Source organism: Erpetoichthys calabaricus, chromosome 2 (assembly GCF_900747795.2).
Source record: "Erpetoichthys calabaricus chromosome 2, fErpCal1.3, whole genome shotgun sequence".
Classification (NCBI taxonomy): Eukaryota; Metazoa; Chordata; class Cladistia; order Polypteriformes; family Polypteridae; genus Erpetoichthys; species Erpetoichthys calabaricus.
In genome coordinates, this window is record NC_041395.2 from 23,880,046 (window position 1) to 23,901,570 (window position 21,525).

Here is a 21,525-nt window from a genome sequence, read left to right on the forward strand (position 1 = left end):
TATAATATATATATATATATATATATATATATATATTATGTATGTGTGTGTGTGTACAGACATATAAAAAAAATATTTTTTTGCTAAATAAAAGCTACACAGAAATTTTACTAGACAAGATTTCTTAAAATAAGCTAAACTTAAATGCACATTTCTTGTTGAGTCAGTAATTTTTAGGCTGGGAATATACTTAATGCTACACGATGCTTGCGCTTGAGGATGCTGCTGCTTTGCAGTGTACTGACTATACTTGGGTGTGTACTTTAAGTAAATCTGGAGGATTCCACCAGGTGACAATGTGAGAAAACAATGTCCGGATTTGTTGTGTTATGAGTTGATGGAAGAAAGATGCTAAAGATAATAATTCTTTGCATTCTGGTGTGAAGGTACCAAAAAACAGAAGGCAACAGCTACACTGAAGATGGTATGTGAGACTTTTAATAGTATTGTGTCATTACAGTGGAACCTCGGTTCACGAATGTCTCGGAACACGTATAAATCGATTTACGACTAAAACGTTCTCCAAACCTTTGCATCTGTTCACGACCACACACTTGGTACAGTGAGGAACATAAGTATTTGAACACCCTATGATTTTGCAAGTTCTCCCACTTAGAAATCATGGAGGGGTCTGAAATTTACATTGTAGGTGCATTCCCACTGTTAGAGACAGAATGTAAAAAAAATTCAGGAAATCACATTGTATGATTTGTACAGAATTTATTTGTATTGTACTGCTGCACATAAGTATTTGAACACCTGGCAATCAGCAAGAATTCTGGCTCTCAAAGACCTGTTACTCTGCCTTTAAGAAGTCCACCTCTACTCTACTTAGTAATCTTAATTAGTAGCACCTGTCTGAGCTCTTTAAAGACACCTGTCCACCCCACAGTCAGTCAGACTCCAACTACTACCATGGGCAAGACCACAGAGCTGTCAAAAGACACCAGAGACAAAATTGTGGACCTCCACAAGGCTGGAAAGGGCTGCGGGGCAATTGCCAAGCAGCTTGGTGAAAATAGATCAACTGTTGGTGCAATTGTCAGAAAATGGAAGAGGCTAAAGATGACTGTCAGGCTCCCACGGACTGGGGCTCCATGCAAGATCTCACCTCGTGGGGTATCACAGATAATAAGAAAGGTGAGGAATCAGCCCAGAACTACACGGGAGGAGCTGGTCAATGACATGAAGAGAGCTGGGACCACAGTTTCAAAGGTCACTGTCGGTAGAACACTATGCCGTCATGGTTTCAAATCACGCATTGCACGGAAAATTCCCCTGCTCTTGTCATCACATGTCCAGGCCCGTCTGAAGTTTGCCAGTGACCATCTGGATGATCCAGAGGAGGCATGGGAGAAAGTCATGTGGTCAGATGAGACCAAAATAGAACTTTTTGGTCTAAACTTCACTCGCCGTGTTTGGAGGAAAAAGAAGGAGGAGTTGCATCCCAAGAACACCATCCCTACTGGGAAGCATGGGGGTGGAAACATCATGCTTTGGGGGTGCTTTTCTGCGAAGTCGACAGGACGACTGCACTGTATTAAGGAGAGGATGAATGGGGCCATGTATTGTGAGATTTTGAGCAACAACCTCCTTACCTCAGTCAGAGCACTGAAGATGGGTCGTGGCTGGGTCTTCCAACATGACAATGACCCAAAGCACACAACAAGGATAATCAAGGAGTGTCTCTGTAAGAAGCATATCAAGGTTCTGCAGTGGCCTAGCCAGTCTCCAGACCTAAATCCAATCGAAAATCTTTGGAGGGAGCTGAAACTCCGTGTTGCTCAACACCAGCCCCGTAACCTGACAGATCTAGAGGAGATCTGTGTGGAGGAGTGGGCCAAAATCCCTGTTGCAGTGTGTGCAAACCTGGTCAAAAACTACGGAAAATGTTTGACCTCTGTAATTGCAAACAAAGGCTTCTGTACCAAATATTAACACTGATTTTCTCGGGTGTTCAAATACTTATGTGCAGCAGTGCAAATAAATATACAAATAAATTCTGTACAAATCATACAATGTGATTTCCTGAATTTTTTTTTTATATTCTGTCTCTCACAGTGGGAATGCACCTACAATGTGAATTTCAGACCCCTCCATGATTTCTAAGTGGGAGAACTTGCAAAATTGCAGGGTGTTCAAATACTTATGTTCCTCACTGTATCTGAACAAGCCAGTTTCCCTTTTGGTTTGTACATGTTCAGTCTCTCCCTGTGCATTTCCTGTGCAGCGAGCAAGAGAGAGAGAGAGAGCGAGAGAGCATGACACACACACAGGAGAGAGAGTGACACACACACAGGAGAGAGCATGACACACACACACGAGAGAGAGAGACACACACATGAGAGAGAGAGAGAGAGAGAGACACACACATATGAGAGAGAGAGAGAGACACACACACACACACACGAGAGAGACACACACACACACACACACGAGAGAGAGAGAGACACACACACAGGTCCGAGAGAGAGACACACACACACAGGCGCGAGAGAGACACACACACAGGCGAGCGAGCGAGAGAGAGGGCCGGACTCCTAAGGTAGAGAAGGCAGTTAAAGAATGCACTGGGCTTGATTTTGTTTTCACTTCTGTTTACAGCAATCGGTTTGTAGCGTGCATTGTTGCAGTGTTACTTTTCTTGGTGGTTTGTTAAATTATGGATTTTTTCAAATGTTAATTTTTTTTCCCTGTGCTTAAAACTTAAAAAAAAAAAAAAAAAAGTGTTTTTAGCCAGCGGTTGGTAGCGCTATAGCGCGAACTATTGCAGTGTTAGTTTTTTCTGTTGTTCAACGTTTTCTCAGTGTTATTCAATGTTTTTACATTTAGTTTACTATTATGCTATGCATTCTATGGTTTAATTAACTATTTTTGTGCTTAAAAACTTAAAAAAAAAAAAAAAAAAATAATATACATACAGTTCGTATGGTCTGGAATGGATTAATTGTATTTACATACAATCCTATGGGGGTAATTACTTTGGTTCCACTGCACAATGGTGAATATGCGACACTTGTATTGCCTATGTGAGAAATGGATGAAGAAAAGCACTATGAATGCATTCACATGTCAGGATTTAAGTTTGTTGATTTGCTTTACTGCATTGAACCATTCATCCAACATCAAAGAATGAACATTATCCTGTTTGAACTGCATTGCACTTCGCATTCACCTGTTGATATTAAACAACAATGCTGACGTTGCATACCAAAAGTTGAACACACACTCCACCCATATTTTTGATGATACTACATGTTCAGAAGATGTCAAAAGAATGCTGGGAATGCGTGACAGTCATGATGCTTGTGTGTAATCGTTCTGAGTATGTGGTATAAACCGGCCCTTAGAATAAGGACAACAAAATTAGTGGCTGGAAATAATAGCTTTTCCTTTGCTTAGATTTTCTTTTTTTCAGTGTTATATGTGCAGCTTCTCTCCTCATGTGACAGTATTTGGAACAGTAAAGTAGCCAATACATTGAATCTTTTGTAAATTGTTTTTTTTATGTAGTAATTGTATAATAAAGGAATAAGCTGTGTGTTTGATCTTTTTTTAGTAAGGAATGTGCTTTATACTACCATACCTTTCTCTACAATTTTCTAAGCCAACTGAGCCTGGAGCCTATCCCAGCAAGCACAGGACACAAGGCAGGAACAATCCCCTGGATAGTCCATCACAGGGTACACATACCTATAAGCCAATTTAGTATTACCGAGAATTTATAGACCATCATGATATTGTAGTTAAGTTCAAAAGATCTCAATAAAGGTTGTGTATGTAATTCCCAGTTTTTTTTATTGTAAAATTACATTACTTATATTCACAGAGAATGTTGCAGCTGTTTCAATTTATAGACTGCGTATGTGACAGCTTTTACATCAGGAATGCCATACTTAAATTGGGTAACTGCATCTCTGATGCCCCCATTAGATAGAGTTCCACAGTAGGTTACTTAATTTGGAAAATAGCCTGGTCTATACCAAATAACATTAAAGAAAAAAAGGTTAAAGATTATTTCCTAGCTGAAAAGAAAAGAAGGTGAAAGACACAACGTTTAAGTAGTACAGCCTTCATCTGGTGGGTAACTAAATAGGAAAGTTACAGATAATATAGGCATAAGGGAACAAAACCAGGGGAGACGAAAGGAGAAAAGCTGAGTAAAAGTTTTATTAGAGAAGATGAAGTTAGTTGGTCATTAAGACCTGGAGAAATATGCGATTCAGGCTGAGAATGAACTGAGCTCCTTCTGTGTTACCTTGAAAAGTGGCTTTGAAGCCCTGTGAAAAAAAAAATAACACAAAAAGACAGATCAGTGTGGCTGTGATCAAGAGATCTGAAGTTTTCTCCCTGAAATACTCTGCTAGCTGTCTTGCTGTTACACTTGTGTAGATGACTGGACACTTCCTTTAAGAAATGCAGTAAATAAGATTTTTAAACTGGCAAGAGACCATTTGTTTAATACTGAATTTCACAGGAGGAGCAGATACAAAGGGTATTGTTGGTGACAAATTTTCAAGTGACCAAAGTGACTCCTGTTATATAACACTAGACAAAGAGCCCGTTTCGACAACGTAAGATGAAATGGGCACGAGTTTGTGTCAGCAGTGTATGATGAACAAATGATAAGTAACGAAGAAGTTGTTTTGTAATGATTGTAGTCCGCTTTACTCATTACTGTACAGGCTTGTACTGTTAGTTGATGAATTTTCCAGGCCTATAGTATAATATTGAATGATGAATGTTCCAGTACAATATGGAATAGTAATAAGTATAAGCACCACAAACCTGATATAGGTGTATTGAATGAATACGTAATTGAATCAGAATGCGTAATTAGGCCTCGAGCTGTAGTCGAAATCGCCTTTCAGACCTCTAGAGCTTTAATCTAAGTCGCCTTTCTCTTCAAATTTTTACGGCCGTAAATTCGCCGCCTGCCGCGATGTTGGGGTTGGATGTCGGTCTCGTAAGGTTTTTCGAGCGACTGCGCATTCAGCTTCGGACGGACGGGAGTGAGTGAGTGAGGAGGCAGGCGAATTATGTATTAAGATGAAAGTGCCATATGAGAAATTTGTCTGTTTTTCATGAAGTGAGCTGTTGATAAGAAGTTTGCTTAGGTTGGGTGGTCTATGGAAGGAGAAAAGGGAAGGTTAGAAAAACACCCCTGTGGAAGAGTCTGTAAAATAGGGAAATGTAATTGATGACCTGTGGGAGAGAGAGCGTTAGGGTGGAATGGGAGGGCCAGCATTATATGGGTTATATTATTGGAGTTCCTCCTCAAGTAAAAGTTACAGGGGCTATTCCTAGCTTGATTAAGGGCCCTGTTCACAATATGAAAAGGGTATCCTCTATCAACGATGATGCTCCTCATTCTGAGTACTTCATTACAGAAATCCACCTCATCACTGTTAATTTGTAACGGGAGCTGCACTGTTACTTTTAAAAGTAATTTGGTTACATTATTTACAAAAAGTAACTAAATATGCTACTTAATTACTTTTTATAACATGTTTTATAACATGTATGTGTTATAAACAGTGTCTGTCTTTTGCATTACTTTTTCTTCTTTTGTATGAAAAACTGTACATTTCACTGCCCAGCATTTCTCTTATTGATTCCTAAACCCATTAACTTTCAATAAACTCGCCGTAATCACAGCAAAATCTGATAATTTCCTATAGACCGCATTGGTTCAGATCTACAGAGACATGCTCCTCAGGTAGCCAAGGCACGTCTGGGTGTGTGGAAATACCCTGGGAAGTTTGGTTATAAAACGCAACCCCCCCTAAGCACTGGAAAGAGGCACACAGACAAAGAACTAGAGAGCCCTGCTTTGACGATGCGGGTTCTGCTCCATGCTCCCTTCTTACTTTTGGGAACCCTTGAACCCGACACCATTGGTAATGTCACCGAGATAAGCTGACATATGATGACAGTTATCTTATGAAGCCAGGGGATAGTGCAAAAGTGCTTTTGTTTGAAACAAAACAATCAAAACAGTGTCCAAATGAATAAAGTGCACTGTATTCAATTTCCATAAATAAATAATCCAGTAAAAACAAGTGATGAGTGGAGGTTAAAAAAAAAAACACAATAGAAAAACCCTTTAAAAACCAACGAGGTTAAAGCAATGGCATGAAGCAGTCTCTTTAAAATATCCAAGGCATGGTGCCTTCTTTCTACCTTTTCTACCTGTCGGCTCCCCTGCTTCTCCCATCGGGCTTCACAACAGGAGAGTCACCTACCTGCAGGTGCAGCTGCCTTCCACTCTGGTCCGGTAGCCCTCCAATCCCTAGCTACTTCGGGCTCCAATCCGGACCGAGACTTAGGTTATTTCCCCAGCAGCCAGGGCGCTCACGCTGGGGCTAAACCAGCCCAAAGCCTCCTCGACTGTCACTGCCTTTCGACAGCCAGTCGTCGTTGTCCCCGGTCACTCCAGCTCCTAGATGGCTCAGCTGGAGTGACCCATTCCTTCAACCCCACAGAGTGTCGGCCAAACTCTCTTTGGCGGGGGCTCACCTCCCAGCTGCATGCCTTCTGTCAATCCAGCCTGCTCTAATCTTACATAGTAATGCAGTGTGTATAGTACAGTACTTTACACTGGTACTGTGAGTGCTGTGCAGAGTGGAGGCAGAACCTCTGTTTTTCCTTGGGGTTTGTCAGGTGTGTGTTCTGTTCCTACTCTGTTCAATGCCTGTATGGACTGGGTGTTGGGCTAGGTCATGGGGTCCAGCAACTGTGGGGCATCTGTTGGTGAAGAAAGATTCACGGATCTTGACTTTGCTGACGATGCTGCGATCTTTGCAGAATCAGTGGAGGCTCTGATCCAGACTCTGGAGAGGCTGAGCAAGTAGTCCGAGTGTCTGGGCTTGCGAGTGTCCTGATCAAAACCAACAGCCAGGCTTTTAATGACTTATTTGGCACAGCCATCAGCAGTGTGTCTATCTGCGGAGAGAGTGTTGACCTCGTCGAGAGGTTTACTTACCTTGGCAGTTACAGTCATGTCTCTGGTGACTCTTCCTATGAAGTCAGTAGACGGATTGGGAGAGCATGGTGGGTGGGTCATGAGGTTGCTGGAAAGGGGTGTGTGGTACTCCCAATATCTCTGCAAAAGGACGCAGGTCCAAGTCTTTAGTGTTCTGGTGCTTCCTGTCTTGCTATTTGTTTGTGAGACATGGATGTTATCCAGTGACCTGAGACGAAGACTGAACTCCTTTGGTACTATGTCTCTACAGAAAATCCTTGGGTACCGTTGGTTTGACTTTGTGTCGAATGAACGGTTGCTCATGTGAGGGAACGTCAGTTATGGCCATGTGGCACATTTCCCAGAGGGTGATCCAGCTCGTAAAATCCTCCATTGTTGGGGACCCAAGTGCCTGGACAAGGCCAAGGGGTCACCCACGTAACACCTGGCTGCAGCAGATAGAGGGTCATTTCCGGAGGGTGGGACTGGCCTGCACGTTTGCCTGGGAGGTTGCCAACCGGGATCCCGAGTTGTTTAGTCATGTAATGGGTGCGGCAATGCACTGTACCAGTGTATGCACCCCGACTTGACTTGTAATGCAGTAATACTTTTTAAATTATTTTTTTTAAATAACATTTATCTTTAGTTTAAGAAAATATATGAAATATGTATGTTATTTTTATGTGTTACTCCCAATACTGCTTGCAAATATGTCACAAACAATACCTTTGTATTTGCTCTCTCCAGTAAATTAATTGTTAACCTCCTAGCGTTTACCCTAGGAAAAACTAGCCAAAATTGTAATTTTTTCAACAAGAAAAAAGATGTTATTATGTGTAACAGAAACATGGAAATACCAAAATATCAACATAAATACAGTAGGGATGGAATGTCTGGCGTCCACTGCTGTACTGATGCAGATTTAGTACACGTGCCAAGTGTGATGTGTTTTGAAACAATTGTCCAATGCACAGCCCAGTGTCACAATCAGGAGAGTACTAGCCTGTTTCTTTGCACACTTTTTTTTATTTATTCTGTTGCTTGCACATGAGAGTGTAAAATGTCATTGCCTGATGCTCACAATTGACGTGTGTCATTTTATGGTGGACTTCCACAGTTCCCTTGACACAAATATTGACAGTATCCACATTGTAAACAGTGCTCATGGGGCTAATGTCTTGCTTGTCTTTACAATTGACCCCAGTTATTTTGTCTTTTTGTTCTGTAGCTTCTGTTGCACCACGCTAAAGTTTCACACAACTGACCTCGCCGGATATATCATGACGGTTTGGTTTTACAGTGCAGTATCATGCATTAGTTTTTGCTTTCTGTGGTAATGTCTGATGACCTGATCACAGGATATATTGTGGCCGTTTGGTCATATAGTGCTGTATCATGCATTACACTTTCTGTGTCAAATTCTGATGACCAGTTCGCAATTGTCACCTGTATCAATCAATTCAAGTAATGGTTCAGTTTCAGTTTGTTTTTAGTTGGAGGCTCTGCCATACTCATGAATATTGATGAGTTACTTATAGTGGAAAAACGCATAAAAATATTAATGATTTTTTGGAACATGAAATTATTGCATCCACTAGATGGCAGCATTATTTGTGCTTAAAAATGTAAAATGGATCATTACATGTTAACTTGAGTATGACTCGTGGTTCACCTTCATTGCATATAATTCTGAGCCTGAGTCAGGTTTGGGGTTATTGTGAAGGAGGTTAAATATTACTCTCTAGTAATTTTGTTTTAACCAGTTAATTATGCAAATATTACAAATCTAACTGATTTGGTTCACTGACAAACCAAACTTTAAAGACATGTTGTTTCCAAAACAGCTTTAAGGAATTGGTTTAAATAGAAATATCTGGAATTGTCTTGGAATTCACTAATTCAACAGTACAGTAATCCCTCCGCCATCACGGGGGTTGCGTTCCAGAACCCCTCGCGAAAGGTGAAAATCCGCGAAGTAGAAACCATATGTTTATATGGTTATTTTTATATTGTCATGCTTGGGTCACAGATTTGCACAGAAACACAGGAAGTTGTAGAGAGACAGGAACTTTATTCAAACACTGCACACAAACATTTGTCTCTTTTTCAAAAGTTTAAACTGTGCTCCATGACAAGACAGAGATGACAGTTCCGTCTCACAATTAAAAGAATGCAAAGGAGTGCGGGTCAGGAGCAGATAATGTCAGAGAGAGAGAGAAAAGCAAACAAATCAATAGGGCTGTTTGGCTTTTAAGTATACGAAGCACCGCGGCACAAAGCTGTTGAAGGTGGCAGCTCACACCCCCTCCGTCAGTAGCAGAGAGAGAGAGAGATAAAAACAAAGAATCAAAAATCAATAGATAGATAGATACAATACGTGCCCTTCATGCTTTTAAGTATGCGAAGCACTGTGCAGCATGTCGCTTCACGAAGCAGCTGCACAGAAGGGAGCAACGTGAAGATAATCTTTCAGCATTTTTAGACGAGCGTCCATATCGTCTAGGTGTGCGAACAGCCCCCCTGCTCAATCCCCCTACGTAAAAGACCCATTGTCCGCAGAAATCCGCGAACCAGCAAAAAATCCGCGATATATATTTAAATATGCTTACATATAAAATCCGTGATAGAGTGAAGCCGCGAAAGGCGAATCGCGATATAGCGAGGGATTACTGTATATATTGTGAAATTTTTGAGATCCTCCCCAACTGTTCTGCACGCTGAAACATGGTTGACAGATGACATTGTGATCTGTAACAAGAGTAGGGAGAAGGTTGAGGAGACCCTGGAGAGGTGGAGATATGCTCTAGAGAGGAGAGGAATGAAAGTCAATAGGACCAAGACAGAGCACATGTGTGTGAATGAGAGGGAGGTCAGAGGAATAGTGAGGATGCTGGGAGTAGAGTTGGCGAAGAAAACCTATGCTTTAAACACCTGAGGTAGAAGAAGGTAACTATTGTACAACAAAAATACGTTGTCGTGGTGCAGACAGTTTTTGAAGGAACTGCTTCTGTACATGTACTTTCTAATTAGAACAATGAGCAGTAATTATGTTCGGTATTTGTAATACAAAGGCTTGCCTTACAATGAGCTACTGCTTGGAATATAATTCTGCCCTTTTTTCTTTTCTTGTGGCATATTTATTGATGTAGATTTAGTGTATTTGGTAGTTTAGTAAGTACACAAGTTACACTTTCCTAAATACTACATTTGAATATTTTTTATACATTTTTTTTTTATTGTAGTTCGTTTTTTGTGATTGGTTAAAATAATAACTAGATAAGATTCTTTACTGAATTATTATTTAAGAAAATACCATGTAGTATTCCAGTAGATATTTGATTTATTAAGATGGATGTTAATTATCCATGGATTGTTTCAGCCTTGTACATATGATTGCAGGGATATGCCCCAGCTTCCCCATGACCCTGCTTTGGATAAGTGGGGTAGAAAGAAAGAAGGATGGATGGATGGATGGATGTTGGGATTTTATGTGCTCATTCATATGTGCAGAATTGCTGTAACCCGAGACAAGCCCATGTGTTTATGTATGTATATAATGCGAGTAGCATAGCAACAGGATTTTTACTTTGTTTCTGCTGGAAAGTTTCAGAAATAATGAATAGTAGTGAAAAATGCACATACTATGCTTCAGACACTGGACTGTAGAGTTAAAGTGGTATTATAAGAGCATAAAATTGTAGTGTACAAATGTTGCCATATTAAAATCCCTTGCTGAGGTTGGTTCCTTTTTTTAATCTACTGTACAATGTTTTGCCTGCTACAGAGATCACCTTCTGTGACCTGACTAAGTTGGGGTCATTAGCTTTGTTAGCTTTCCACTAAAGAAAATGATTTCTTTATCCTTGGCATTACGCATCCCTGCAAAGTATTCGATGACTTCAGTCATCAACTGTCCATTGTCCTTGTGCTGTCAGAGCTGGGACTGCAATAAGAGTGGGAGATGGCACCGGTTTAGCAACTTCGACTGTTGAGCTACTTCTTGATAGGCAGGCAGTGTGCTATAATGGTTGGACTGTAGTTGCTCCAACTTTGAGGTTGTGGGTTCAAATCCCGCTATTGACATTATGTGCCATGAGCAAGTCACTTCCCCTGCCTGTGCTCCAATTGGTAAAACAGAAAAAATCAATTATATCTCAAAAGTTGTAAGTCACCCTAGGTAAATTTGTCAGCCAAGTAATAATAAAATAAAAATTTGATTCCTACTTGGAATGCTAGAGTTGTTAGTCTGGGTTGCATATGAAAAACTTTTTTTGAGAATTGGGAATTTCAGTTTCCTGAACCTTGATAATTAAAAATATAACAGCATGTTATTTTATGTAATGTATACATTTCTTCTGTTCCTTCTGGCAAAGAAGAAAACAAGAAGTTATGTGCAGCTTTAAACTGTGCAAACGTCTAGGAATGCCACTCAGGTTATTTATTATTATGTACAGTGAAATTATAACCTGTTTTGCCACTCGCACACTAGTGACACTAGTACAATACCAGCAGAGGGCCATAACTTTTTTTTTAGCGCTTTGAGTACTGAGAAAAGCGCTATATAAATGTAATGAATTATTATTATTTTTATTATTATAACTCCCAAAGCTTTAAATCCGTTTATGTTTACTACTGTATTTTGTAGTTTCCCCCCTCTGCTCCTGATGAACTAGGGCCTGCAACATGGATTCGTTTTTAAAGGTTTGAGGAACATAAATTGATTGCCTCAATAAATTTCTGTAAAATTTAAAGCATATGTTTTTGAAATATTGTATTCACCATGATCAGGAAAACCCTTGCATTTCACTTATCTTCTTATAGGGAGACAGATGTAGAATGTTAGCTACTGAATTATTATATACTGTACTTCTGCTCTTGTGCACTTTTAAACATGTTGTTTCCGGTACTCAGTTGTGCATACATGCCCCTAACAAATTGTGTAAGTGCTGTACTAGGCTGTTGAATCAACAATTATTTTTTGGCCATGGTTTGAGTACAGTTATATTGTTGTAGGTACATGGTAATTGTTCTTGAAAATGGCACTGGTTCAGGACTTTCTTTTTGCCACTTGTATTTGATTGTATTATTAACAATACTAGCCAACCATGTTTAGGCTTCTTTGTCATCTATAATGGATCTAATGTGCTTTCTCTCAAGGGGCTCCCACAGCACTGTCACACTGCTGTGCTGCATGAGTTTGGCTTTGCAAATTTTGTAGTAGATTGTGTCATTAGAAGCTGTTAATTTAAAGTGCTTGTATACTTCTTGTCGACTTGGCTAATTTGGCTAGCTTCCTTCTCTGTTGTTCATTCATGTATGTTTTAGTTCTCTCATTAAAGTGATGTAGGTGTTCGTGTAGCATATTTAGCTAGCTAACCAATAATAAAATGTTTTCAGTAATTGTTCTTTTCAGTAATATTGATACAACTGCTTAGTTATTACTGTGATTAGATAATTGGCAACTCTGAATTTGACACTGTGTGTGTGTGTGTGTGTGTGTGTTTAGGGCTGTGTTTGACTGTATTCTGTAACACAGTGCAAACAAGATAGCATTCACAACACTGATCTGAGCAAGCAGGTTAGAAATTTAATGGACTGATTTTTTTTTCCTTCATTTTATTCTTAAACACGTTTTTAATAATAATAATAATAATAATAATAATAATTCATTACATTTATAAATCATGTATTTAGTGTATTTTGTACCAAACTGTAACTGTATCAAAGAAAATGCTGGCTGTTTAACTCTCTAACTGTAATCTGTGAACGACTTTCTGATAATATTAGCAACAGTATTTTGATAAACAATGTAATGATGTAATAATTTACATTTATATCCAAATTCTAACTCTCATTGATATGTGTTTTATGTTTCTGCTTTTATGATATGTTAATGTCATTCTTTTTTTTTTCCTTGAAATAGATATCCAATATACCAGCTTGGGAATCCCCAGCTGCGAATATTTAGAACCAATTTCTTCATGACCTTAGTAAGACCTGGAAAGGAGCAGCCACCAGATACTGTGCAGTTTAGAATCCCATTGGAGTAAGTAATATTTTAACAGTGTAATTATTTTATGTAATTTGTTAGTGTTTTCTTGAACATATACAGTTAGGTCCATAAATATTTGGACTGAGACAACTTTTTTCTAATTTTGGTTCTGTACATTACCACAATGAATTTTAAATGAAACAACTCAGATGCAGTTGAAGTGCAGACTTTCAGCTTTAATTCAGTGGGGTGAACAAAACGATTGCATAAAAATGTGAGGCAACTGAAGCATTTTTTTTAACACAATCCCTTCATCTCAGGGGCTCAAAAGTAATTGGACAATTGACTCATAGGCTATTTCATGGGCAGGTGTGGGCAAGTCCGTCGTTATGTCATTATCAATTAAGCAGATAAAAGGCCTGGAGTTGATTTGACGTGTGGTGCTTGCATGTGGAAGATATTGTTGTGAACAGACAACATGCGGTCAAAGGAGCTCTCCATGCAGGTGAAAGAAGCCATCCTTAAGCTGCGAAAACAGAAAAAACCCATCTGAGAAATTGCTACAATATTACAAGTGGCAAAATCTACAGTTTGGTACATCCTGAGAAAGAAAGCAAGCACTGGTGAACTTAGCAACGCAAAAAGACCTGGACGTCCACGGAAGACAACAGTGGTGGATGATCACAGAATCATTTCCATGGTGAAGAGAAACCCCTTCACAACAGCCAACCAAGTGAACAACACTCTCCAAGGGGTAGGCGTATCGATATCTAAGTCTACCGTAAAGAGAAGACTGCATGAAAGTAAATACAGAGGGTGCACTGCAAGGTGCAAGCCACTCATAATCCTCAAGAATAGAAAGGCTAGATTGGACTTTGCTAAAGAACATCTAAAAAAGCCAGCACAGTTCTGGAAAAACATTCTTTGGACAGATAAAACCAAGATCAACCTCTACCAGAATGATGGCAAGAAAAAAGTATGGAGAAGACGTGGAACAGCTCATTATCCAAAGCATACCACATCATCTTTAAAACATGGTGGAGGCAGTGTGATGGCTTGGGCGTGCATGGCTGCCAGTGGCACTGGGACCTAGTGTTTATTGATGATGTGACACAGGACAGAAGCAGCCGAATGAATTCTGAGGTGTTCAGAGACATACTGTCTGCTCAAATCCAGCTAAATGCAGTCAAATTGATTGGGCGGCGTTTCATGATACAGATGGACAATGACCCAAAACATACAGCCAAAGCAACCCAGGAGTTTATTAAAGCAAAGAAGTGGAAAATTCTTGAATGGCCAAGTCAGTCACCTGATCTTAACCCAATTGAGCATGCATTTCACTTGTTAAAGACTAAACTTCGGGACAGAAAGGCCCACAAACAAACAGCAACTGAAAGCTGCTGCAGTAAAGGCCTGGCAGAACATTAAAAAAGGAGGAAACCCAGCATCTGGTGATGTCCATGAGTTCAAGACTTCAGGCTGTCATTGCCAGCAAAGGATTTTCAACCAAGTATTAGAAATTAACATTTTATTTCCAGTTATTTAATTTGTCCAATTACTTTTGAGCCCCTGAAATAAAGGGATTGTGTTAAAAAAAATGCTTTAGTTGCCTCACATTTTTATGCAATCGTTTTGTTCACCCCACTGAATTAAAGCTGAAAGCCTGCACTTCAACTGCATCTGAGTTGTTTCATTTAAAATTCATTTTGGTAATGTACAGAACCAAAATTAGAAAAAAGTTGTCTCTGTCCAAATATTTATGGACCTAACTGTATATGTTCAAGAAAACACTACTTGATGTACATTTGCTAGTTTATTGCCATGTGTACAGACTGCAGTGAAATACTTGTGTGTGCCTTGCACATCTGTGACACAGACTGGTGACAGTAGTATTATACTAATAAGAAGCTAAATACAATCCAATATATTAAAAATAACATCAAACACTATATATACAAGAGACACACATCTGCTATACTGATGCAGTTGTCAATATTAGCAGCTGTTTTGAATAGACTTATGACCTGAGGGTAAAGGCTGTCCCTGAATCAAATGGTCCTGCACATTTTACTAGAATGAAGAAAGAAAGATTGACTCTGCAGAGTAACTATGGTCTTTAATAATCCAAAGGCATTATATATGTGTGATAGATATATATATATATATATATACACACACACACTGTATGTTGCATAGTTTACTGTCAAATAATGTATTTGGGCTCATCAGGCGTACACACATTCCATGATCTGGTCCTTGCAACTGAAAGAGGGCACCGTGGCGGATGTTTGCCAAGGGCAGACCAACCACAAGCGTTACCTGGTAGGTAACCACCCACACAATTCAGGTCGGGACTCAGACTATGAATGCAATGAATGTAATTACTCCGGACCTACAGACTGTCAAATAAATGAACCACACGCTGTGGCGCAGCATAAAGGAGCTTCGTCTCTGACACTGTCGTCCGAGGTTCGATCCCTGAGAGGGGAGAAGTAGAGTGTGTACGCCTGATGAGCCCAAATGAGGGCAAAACACGTGTCGCATACTCTTTGCATTATTTGACAGAAAACTATGCAATATATGTAGATATATATAAAATAAAATAGAGAGATATGTATATACAGTACTGTGCAAAAGTTTTAGGCAGGTGTTAAAAAATGCTGTAAACAAAGAATGCTTTCAAAAATGGAAGTGTTAATCATTTATTTTCATCAATCAACAAAATGCAGTGAATGAACAAAAGAGAAATCTAAAGCAAATCAATATTTGGTGTGACCACCCTTTGCCTTCAAAACACCATCAATTCTTCTAGGTACACTTGCACACAGTTTTTGCAGGAACTCGGCTGGTAGGTTGTTCCAAACATCTTGGAGAACTAACCATAGATCATCTGTGGATGTAGGTTTCCTCACATCCTTCTGTCTCTTCACACTCGATGATGTTGAGATCAGGGCTCTGTGGGGGTCATACCATCACTTCCAGGACTTCTTGTTCTTCTTTATGCTGAAGATAGTTCTTAATGACTTTGGCTGTATGTTTGGGGTCGTTGTCCTGCTGCAGAATAAATTTGGTGCCAATCATACGCCTCCCTGATGGTGTTGCATGATGGATAAGTATCTGCCTGTATTTCTCAGCATTGAGAACACAATTAATCCTGACGAAATCTTCAACTCCATTTGCAGAAATGCAGCCCCAAACGTTCAAGGAACCTCCACCATGCTTCACTGTTGCCTGCAGACACTCATTATTGTACTGCTCTCCAGCCCTTCGACGAACAAACTGCCTTCTGCTACAGCCAAATATTTCAAATTTTGACTCATCAGTCCAGAGCACCTGCTGCCATTTTTCTGCACCCCAGTTCCTATGTTTTCGTGCATACTTGAGTCGCTTAGCCTTGTTTCCACGTCGGAGGTATGGCTTTTTGGCTGCAACTCTTCCATGAAGACCACTTCTGGCCAGACTTCTCCGGACAGTAAATGGGTGTACCTGGGTCCCACTGGGTTCTACCAGTTCTGAGCTGATGGCACTGCTGGACATCTTCCGATTTCGAAGGGTAATAAGCTTGATGTGTCTTTCATCTGCTGCACTAAGTTTCCTTGGCCGACCACCGCGTATACGATCCTCAACGTTGCCCGTTTCTTTGTGCTTCTTCAAAGTACTGTATTATTCGCACCATAAGACGCACTTTTTTTTCCCCAAAAAAAGGTTGGAAATGTCTGTGCGCCTTATGGAGCGAATATTGCGTCACAGACCATAATGTGTATTACCTGACAAAAGTCGACATCCAGGGGTAGAGGGCGACAAAACTCACTGTTATGTTACAGGCATTCCCTCTGTGCTTGGAGGAATGTCACACTCATTGACTTGGCATCTAATCCTTGCGTGTGCGTGAGTTCCGAAATGTAAACAAATATAAGCAAAGGTAAGATGGCATCTACATCTCATGAGGGAGCGAAGCTTGCGCAGAAAACAAAATACTCAGCAGACGATGTTTTGCGCAATATCACTGAGTAGGACTCTGATTTTTCAGAATCTGATTTTGTTGAGAGTGATCAGGAGAACAAGAGATTGAGGAACTGGCATCAGCTGATCGGGACACCATTCGTGCAGCTGATTCACCTATGGCAAGGTTCGTGTGGGAGGAATACCTAGACATTGATCCGTGGGAGCCAAACTGGCTACTGGACTTCACAAGACAGTATGGTTTGCTGTTGGACTCGACAGATTACCAGCCGCTGGACTACTTCAGGCTGTTCTTTCCTGAAGCTGCCTTTCAGCTATTATCAGACGAGACAAACAGGTATGCAGAGCAATTTTTTTGAATCAAGGGCTGTGCTTGCACCGCATTCTCGTTTTTCAAACTGGAAACCCACAACAAAACACGAGATGAAGGGCTTTGTGGCATTACAAATATAGATGGGACTAGACTGGCGATATAACTTCAGGGTGCATTGGTCCAAACGTGCTTTGTCCCCTGGTGGCTTTGGACAGGTTATGCCGCGTGATGATAGGTACGTGCTGCTGCAAAGTGATTGTGAGCAACTGAGCTTAATAAATTCTGACACTAGCGATGAGGACTTCTTGGGGTTTCCATAAAACTAGAAGAGTGCTTGAACCTTAAAGTCTCTCCTTATTTGTTAATGACTGTGATGATGTTTCTTAATACCGCTGTTGAATTTACATGGTTGAAATATTATTCTGCTATATTTTATTAAACATATTAGTGCACCATTTGGTTCAGAATATTTTTTTTTCTTGTTTTCCTCCTCTAAACCTAGGTGTGTCTAATGGTCAGGTGCGTCTTATGGTGCAAAAAATACGGTAGCTTGAACAGCACATCTTGAAACCCCAGTCTGCTTTGAAATCTTTATCTTGGAGAGACCTTGCTGATGCAGTATAACTACCTTGTGTCTTGTTGCTGTGCTCAATCTTGCCATGACATGAAACTGTCTTCCACAACCTCACCTTGGTAGCAGAGTTTGGCTGTGTTTCAACCTACGTGTGACATTGATGATCATTAGCACCTGTTTGGCATAATTGGTTGATCATACACCTGACTATAATCCTACAAAATCCCTGACTTTGTGCAAGTGTACCTATAAGAATTGATGCTGGTTTGAAGGCAAAAGGTAGTAACACCAAATATTGATTTGATTTAGATTTTTCTTTTGTTCGCTCACTTTGCATTTTGTAAATTGATAACAATAAACAATCATTATTTATATTTCTGAAAGCAGTCTTTGTTTACAGCATTTTTTCACACCTGCCTAAAACTTTTGCACAGTAATATATATATGATATCCATCTCTCTCTTTATATAATTATATCTCTATCTCTCTCAGATTATATACAGTGGAACCTCGGTTTGTGAGCATAATTCGTTCTGGAAACGTGCTCGTAGTCCAAAGCACTCGTATATCAAAGTGAATTTCCCCATAAGAAATAAAGGAAACTCAGATGATTTGTTCCGCAACCCAAAACTATTCATATAAAAATGATTAATACAAAATATAAAGTAAAAATGCATAAAACAAATTAACCTGCACTTTACCTTTGAAAAGAATCATGGCTGGTGTGAGTGAGTTTCTAAACTCTTGTGGGATTCCACCCAACGGGACGACACGCGGAAGAGCGTCCCAAAGCAATTGCAGTCTCCCAGCGCTGTAGCAGTTTGCTGTAAAAGCGAATCTGAAAAGATCGCGGACATGCTATAAGCGCCTGCCATCGATGGGTGATACAAGGAACATTATAAATAAGCAGGGCCCTGCCTGACTGCTGTCTGTTTCAAGCTGAATAAAGCTGGTGTTGCTAAAGTACTGAGACTCAGCTTTGTGTTTTAGCGTGCAAGACGGTGACTCGCACGTCACAGCACACAGATGCACACGAGCATGCACACTCACAGACACACACGAGCGCGCGCGTGCGTGCACACAACCACACACCCACACAGACACACACACAAGCGTGCGTGCGCACACACACAGTCACAATGCTAATGCTGTAGTAAACAATATACGCTCGTACGGATGTTTACTATGAGTGAGGCACGCCGGCTCAGACGGAGAATAGGAGACGATTGCCCACAATCCCGCAGCGAGAGAGAGAAAAACCATCAGCTCAGTTGTGATCACATAACGCTCTGCAGACAAAGTGTATACATACTACTCGTACTGCAACGACCTCACTCGTTTATCAAGTCAAATTTTATTAAAAATTTTTTCTCGTCTTGCAAAACACTCATAAACCAAGTTACTCGTAAACCGAAGTTCCACTGTGTGTGTGTGTGTGTGTATATATATATATATATATATATATATATATATATAACAACAACAACATTTATTTATATAGCACATTTTCATAGAAAAAGTAGCTCAAAGTGCTTTACATAATAAAGAGAAGAAAAATAAAAGACAAAATAAGAAATTAAAATAAGACAACATTAGTTAACATAGAAAGGAGTAAGGTCCGATGGCCAGGGTGGACAGAAAAAACAAAAAAAAACTCCAGAAGGCTGGAGAAAAAAATAAAATCTGTAGGGGTTCCAGGCCACGAGACCGCCCAGTCCCCTCTGGGCATTCTACCTAACATAAATGAAATAGTCCTCTTTGTAGTTCGAGTTTTTCACGGAGTCACTTGATGATGATGGTCGTACAGACTTCTGGCTTTTAATCCATCCATCATTGTTGGAACATCATGGTGCTTTGGGTGCGCCACCACCAACAGGACACCGGAAAAGGAAACAGAAGAGAGAGTAGGGGTTAGTACAGATTTTGAATGAATAGTTATTATAATGAATTGGATATACAGAGTATCAGGATTAAATTACAGTGAAGTTATGAGAAGGCCATGTTAAAGTAATGCGTTTTCAGTAGTTTTTTAAAGTGCTCCACTGTATTAGCCTGGCGAATTCCTACTGGCAGGCTATTCCAGATTTTAGGTGCATAACAGCAGAAGGCCGCCTCACCACTTCTTTTAAGTTTTGCTCTTGCAATTCTAAGGAGACACTCAGTTGAGGATCTGAGGTTACGATTTGCAATATAAGGTGCCAGACATTCCGTTATATAAGCCGGGGCGAGAGTATTTAAAGCTTTATAAACCATAAGCAGAATTTTAAAGTCAATTCTGAATGACACAGGTAACCAGTGTAGTGACATCAAAACTGGAGAAATGTGTTCAGATTTTCTTTTCCTGGGAAGGATTCTAGCAGCTGGTATTCTGCACTAATTGCAAACGATTGATGTCTTTTTTGGGTAGTCTTGAGAGGAGTGCGTTACAGTAATCTAGCCGACTGAAAACAAACGCATGAACTAATTTCTCTGCATCTTTCGATGATATAAGAGGTCTAACTTTTGCTATGTTTCTTAGGTGAAAAAATGCTGTCCTAGTGATCTGATTAATATGCGATTAAAAATTCAGATTACATTCAACGGTTACCCCTAAGCTTTTTACCTCCGATTTGACTTTTAATCCTAATGCATCCAGTTTATTTCTAATAGCCTCATTGTATCCATTATTGCCAATCACTAAGATTTCGGTTTTTTCTTTATTTAATTTGAGAAAGTTACTATTCATCCATTCTGAGATACAGGTTAGACATTGTGTTAGCGAATCAAGAGATTCGGGGTCATCAGGTGCTATTGATAAATACAGCTGTGTGTCATCAGCATAGCTGTGGTAGCTCACGTTGTGCCCTGAGATAATCTGACCTAATGGAAGCATGTAGATTGAGAAGAGCAGCGGACCCAGGATAGAGCCTTGTGGAACACCATATAGGATATCATGTGTCTTTGAATTATAATTACCACAACTAACAAAGAATTTTCTCCCTGCCAGGTAGGATTCAAACCAATTTAAGACGCTGCCAGAGAGGCCCACCCATTGACTGAGGCGATTCTTAAGAATATTATGATCAATGGTGTCAAATGCGGCACTCAGATCTAAGAGGATGAGAACAGATAAATGGCCTCTGTCTGCATTTACCCGCAAGTCATTTACTACTTTAACGAGTGCAGTTTCTGTGCTATGATTTGTTCTAAAACCTGACTGAAATTTATCAAGAATAGCATGTTTATTGAGGTGCTCATTTAACTGTATAATGACTGCCTTCTCTAGAATTTTACTTAAGAAAGGCAGGTTAGAGATGGGTCTATAATTTTCAAGAGCAGAGGGATCGAGTTTATTTTTCTTAAGTAGGGGTTTAACTACCGCAGTCTTAAGACAGTCTGGGAAGACCCCCATATCTAATGCCGAATTTACTATGTCAAGAACATTATCAATAAGCACGCGCGATACTTCTTTGAAAAAATTAGTTGGTATTGGGTCAAGGGCACAGGTGGAGGGTTTCATTTGAGAAATTATTTTATGTAAATCAGGTAAATCTATCCTAGTGAAAGACTTTAATTTGTTTATTATGGAGTACTGGGGTTTAGGAGGATCCTTAGTGTTGGGGAGATATACTATGTTATTTCTAATATCATTAATTTTTTGATTGAAAAATACAGCGATAGCCTCACAGGCTTTACTGGAAGCACTTAGGAGGCATTCCTTTGAGTTACCTGGGTTTAAC

General features: G+C 39.9%; 1 protein-coding gene across 3 annotated transcripts in view; it reads left to right on the forward strand.

Moving 5' to 3' along the window:
• Positions 1 to 21,525, forward strand: part of mrpl23 (mitochondrial ribosomal protein L23) — an 873,401-nt gene that overhangs the window by 766,426 nt on the left and 85,450 nt on the right. For all 3 annotated transcript variants that reach the window (XM_051923629.1, XM_051923628.1, XM_028793519.2), the window contains exon 2: positions 12,888 to 13,010. In XM_051923629.1, the coding sequence (XP_051779589.1) occupies positions 12,946 to 13,010 (65 nt within the window). In that variant the 5' untranslated portion in view covers positions 12,888 to 12,945. The remainder of the gene's footprint in view (positions 1 to 12,887; positions 13,011 to 21,525) is intronic.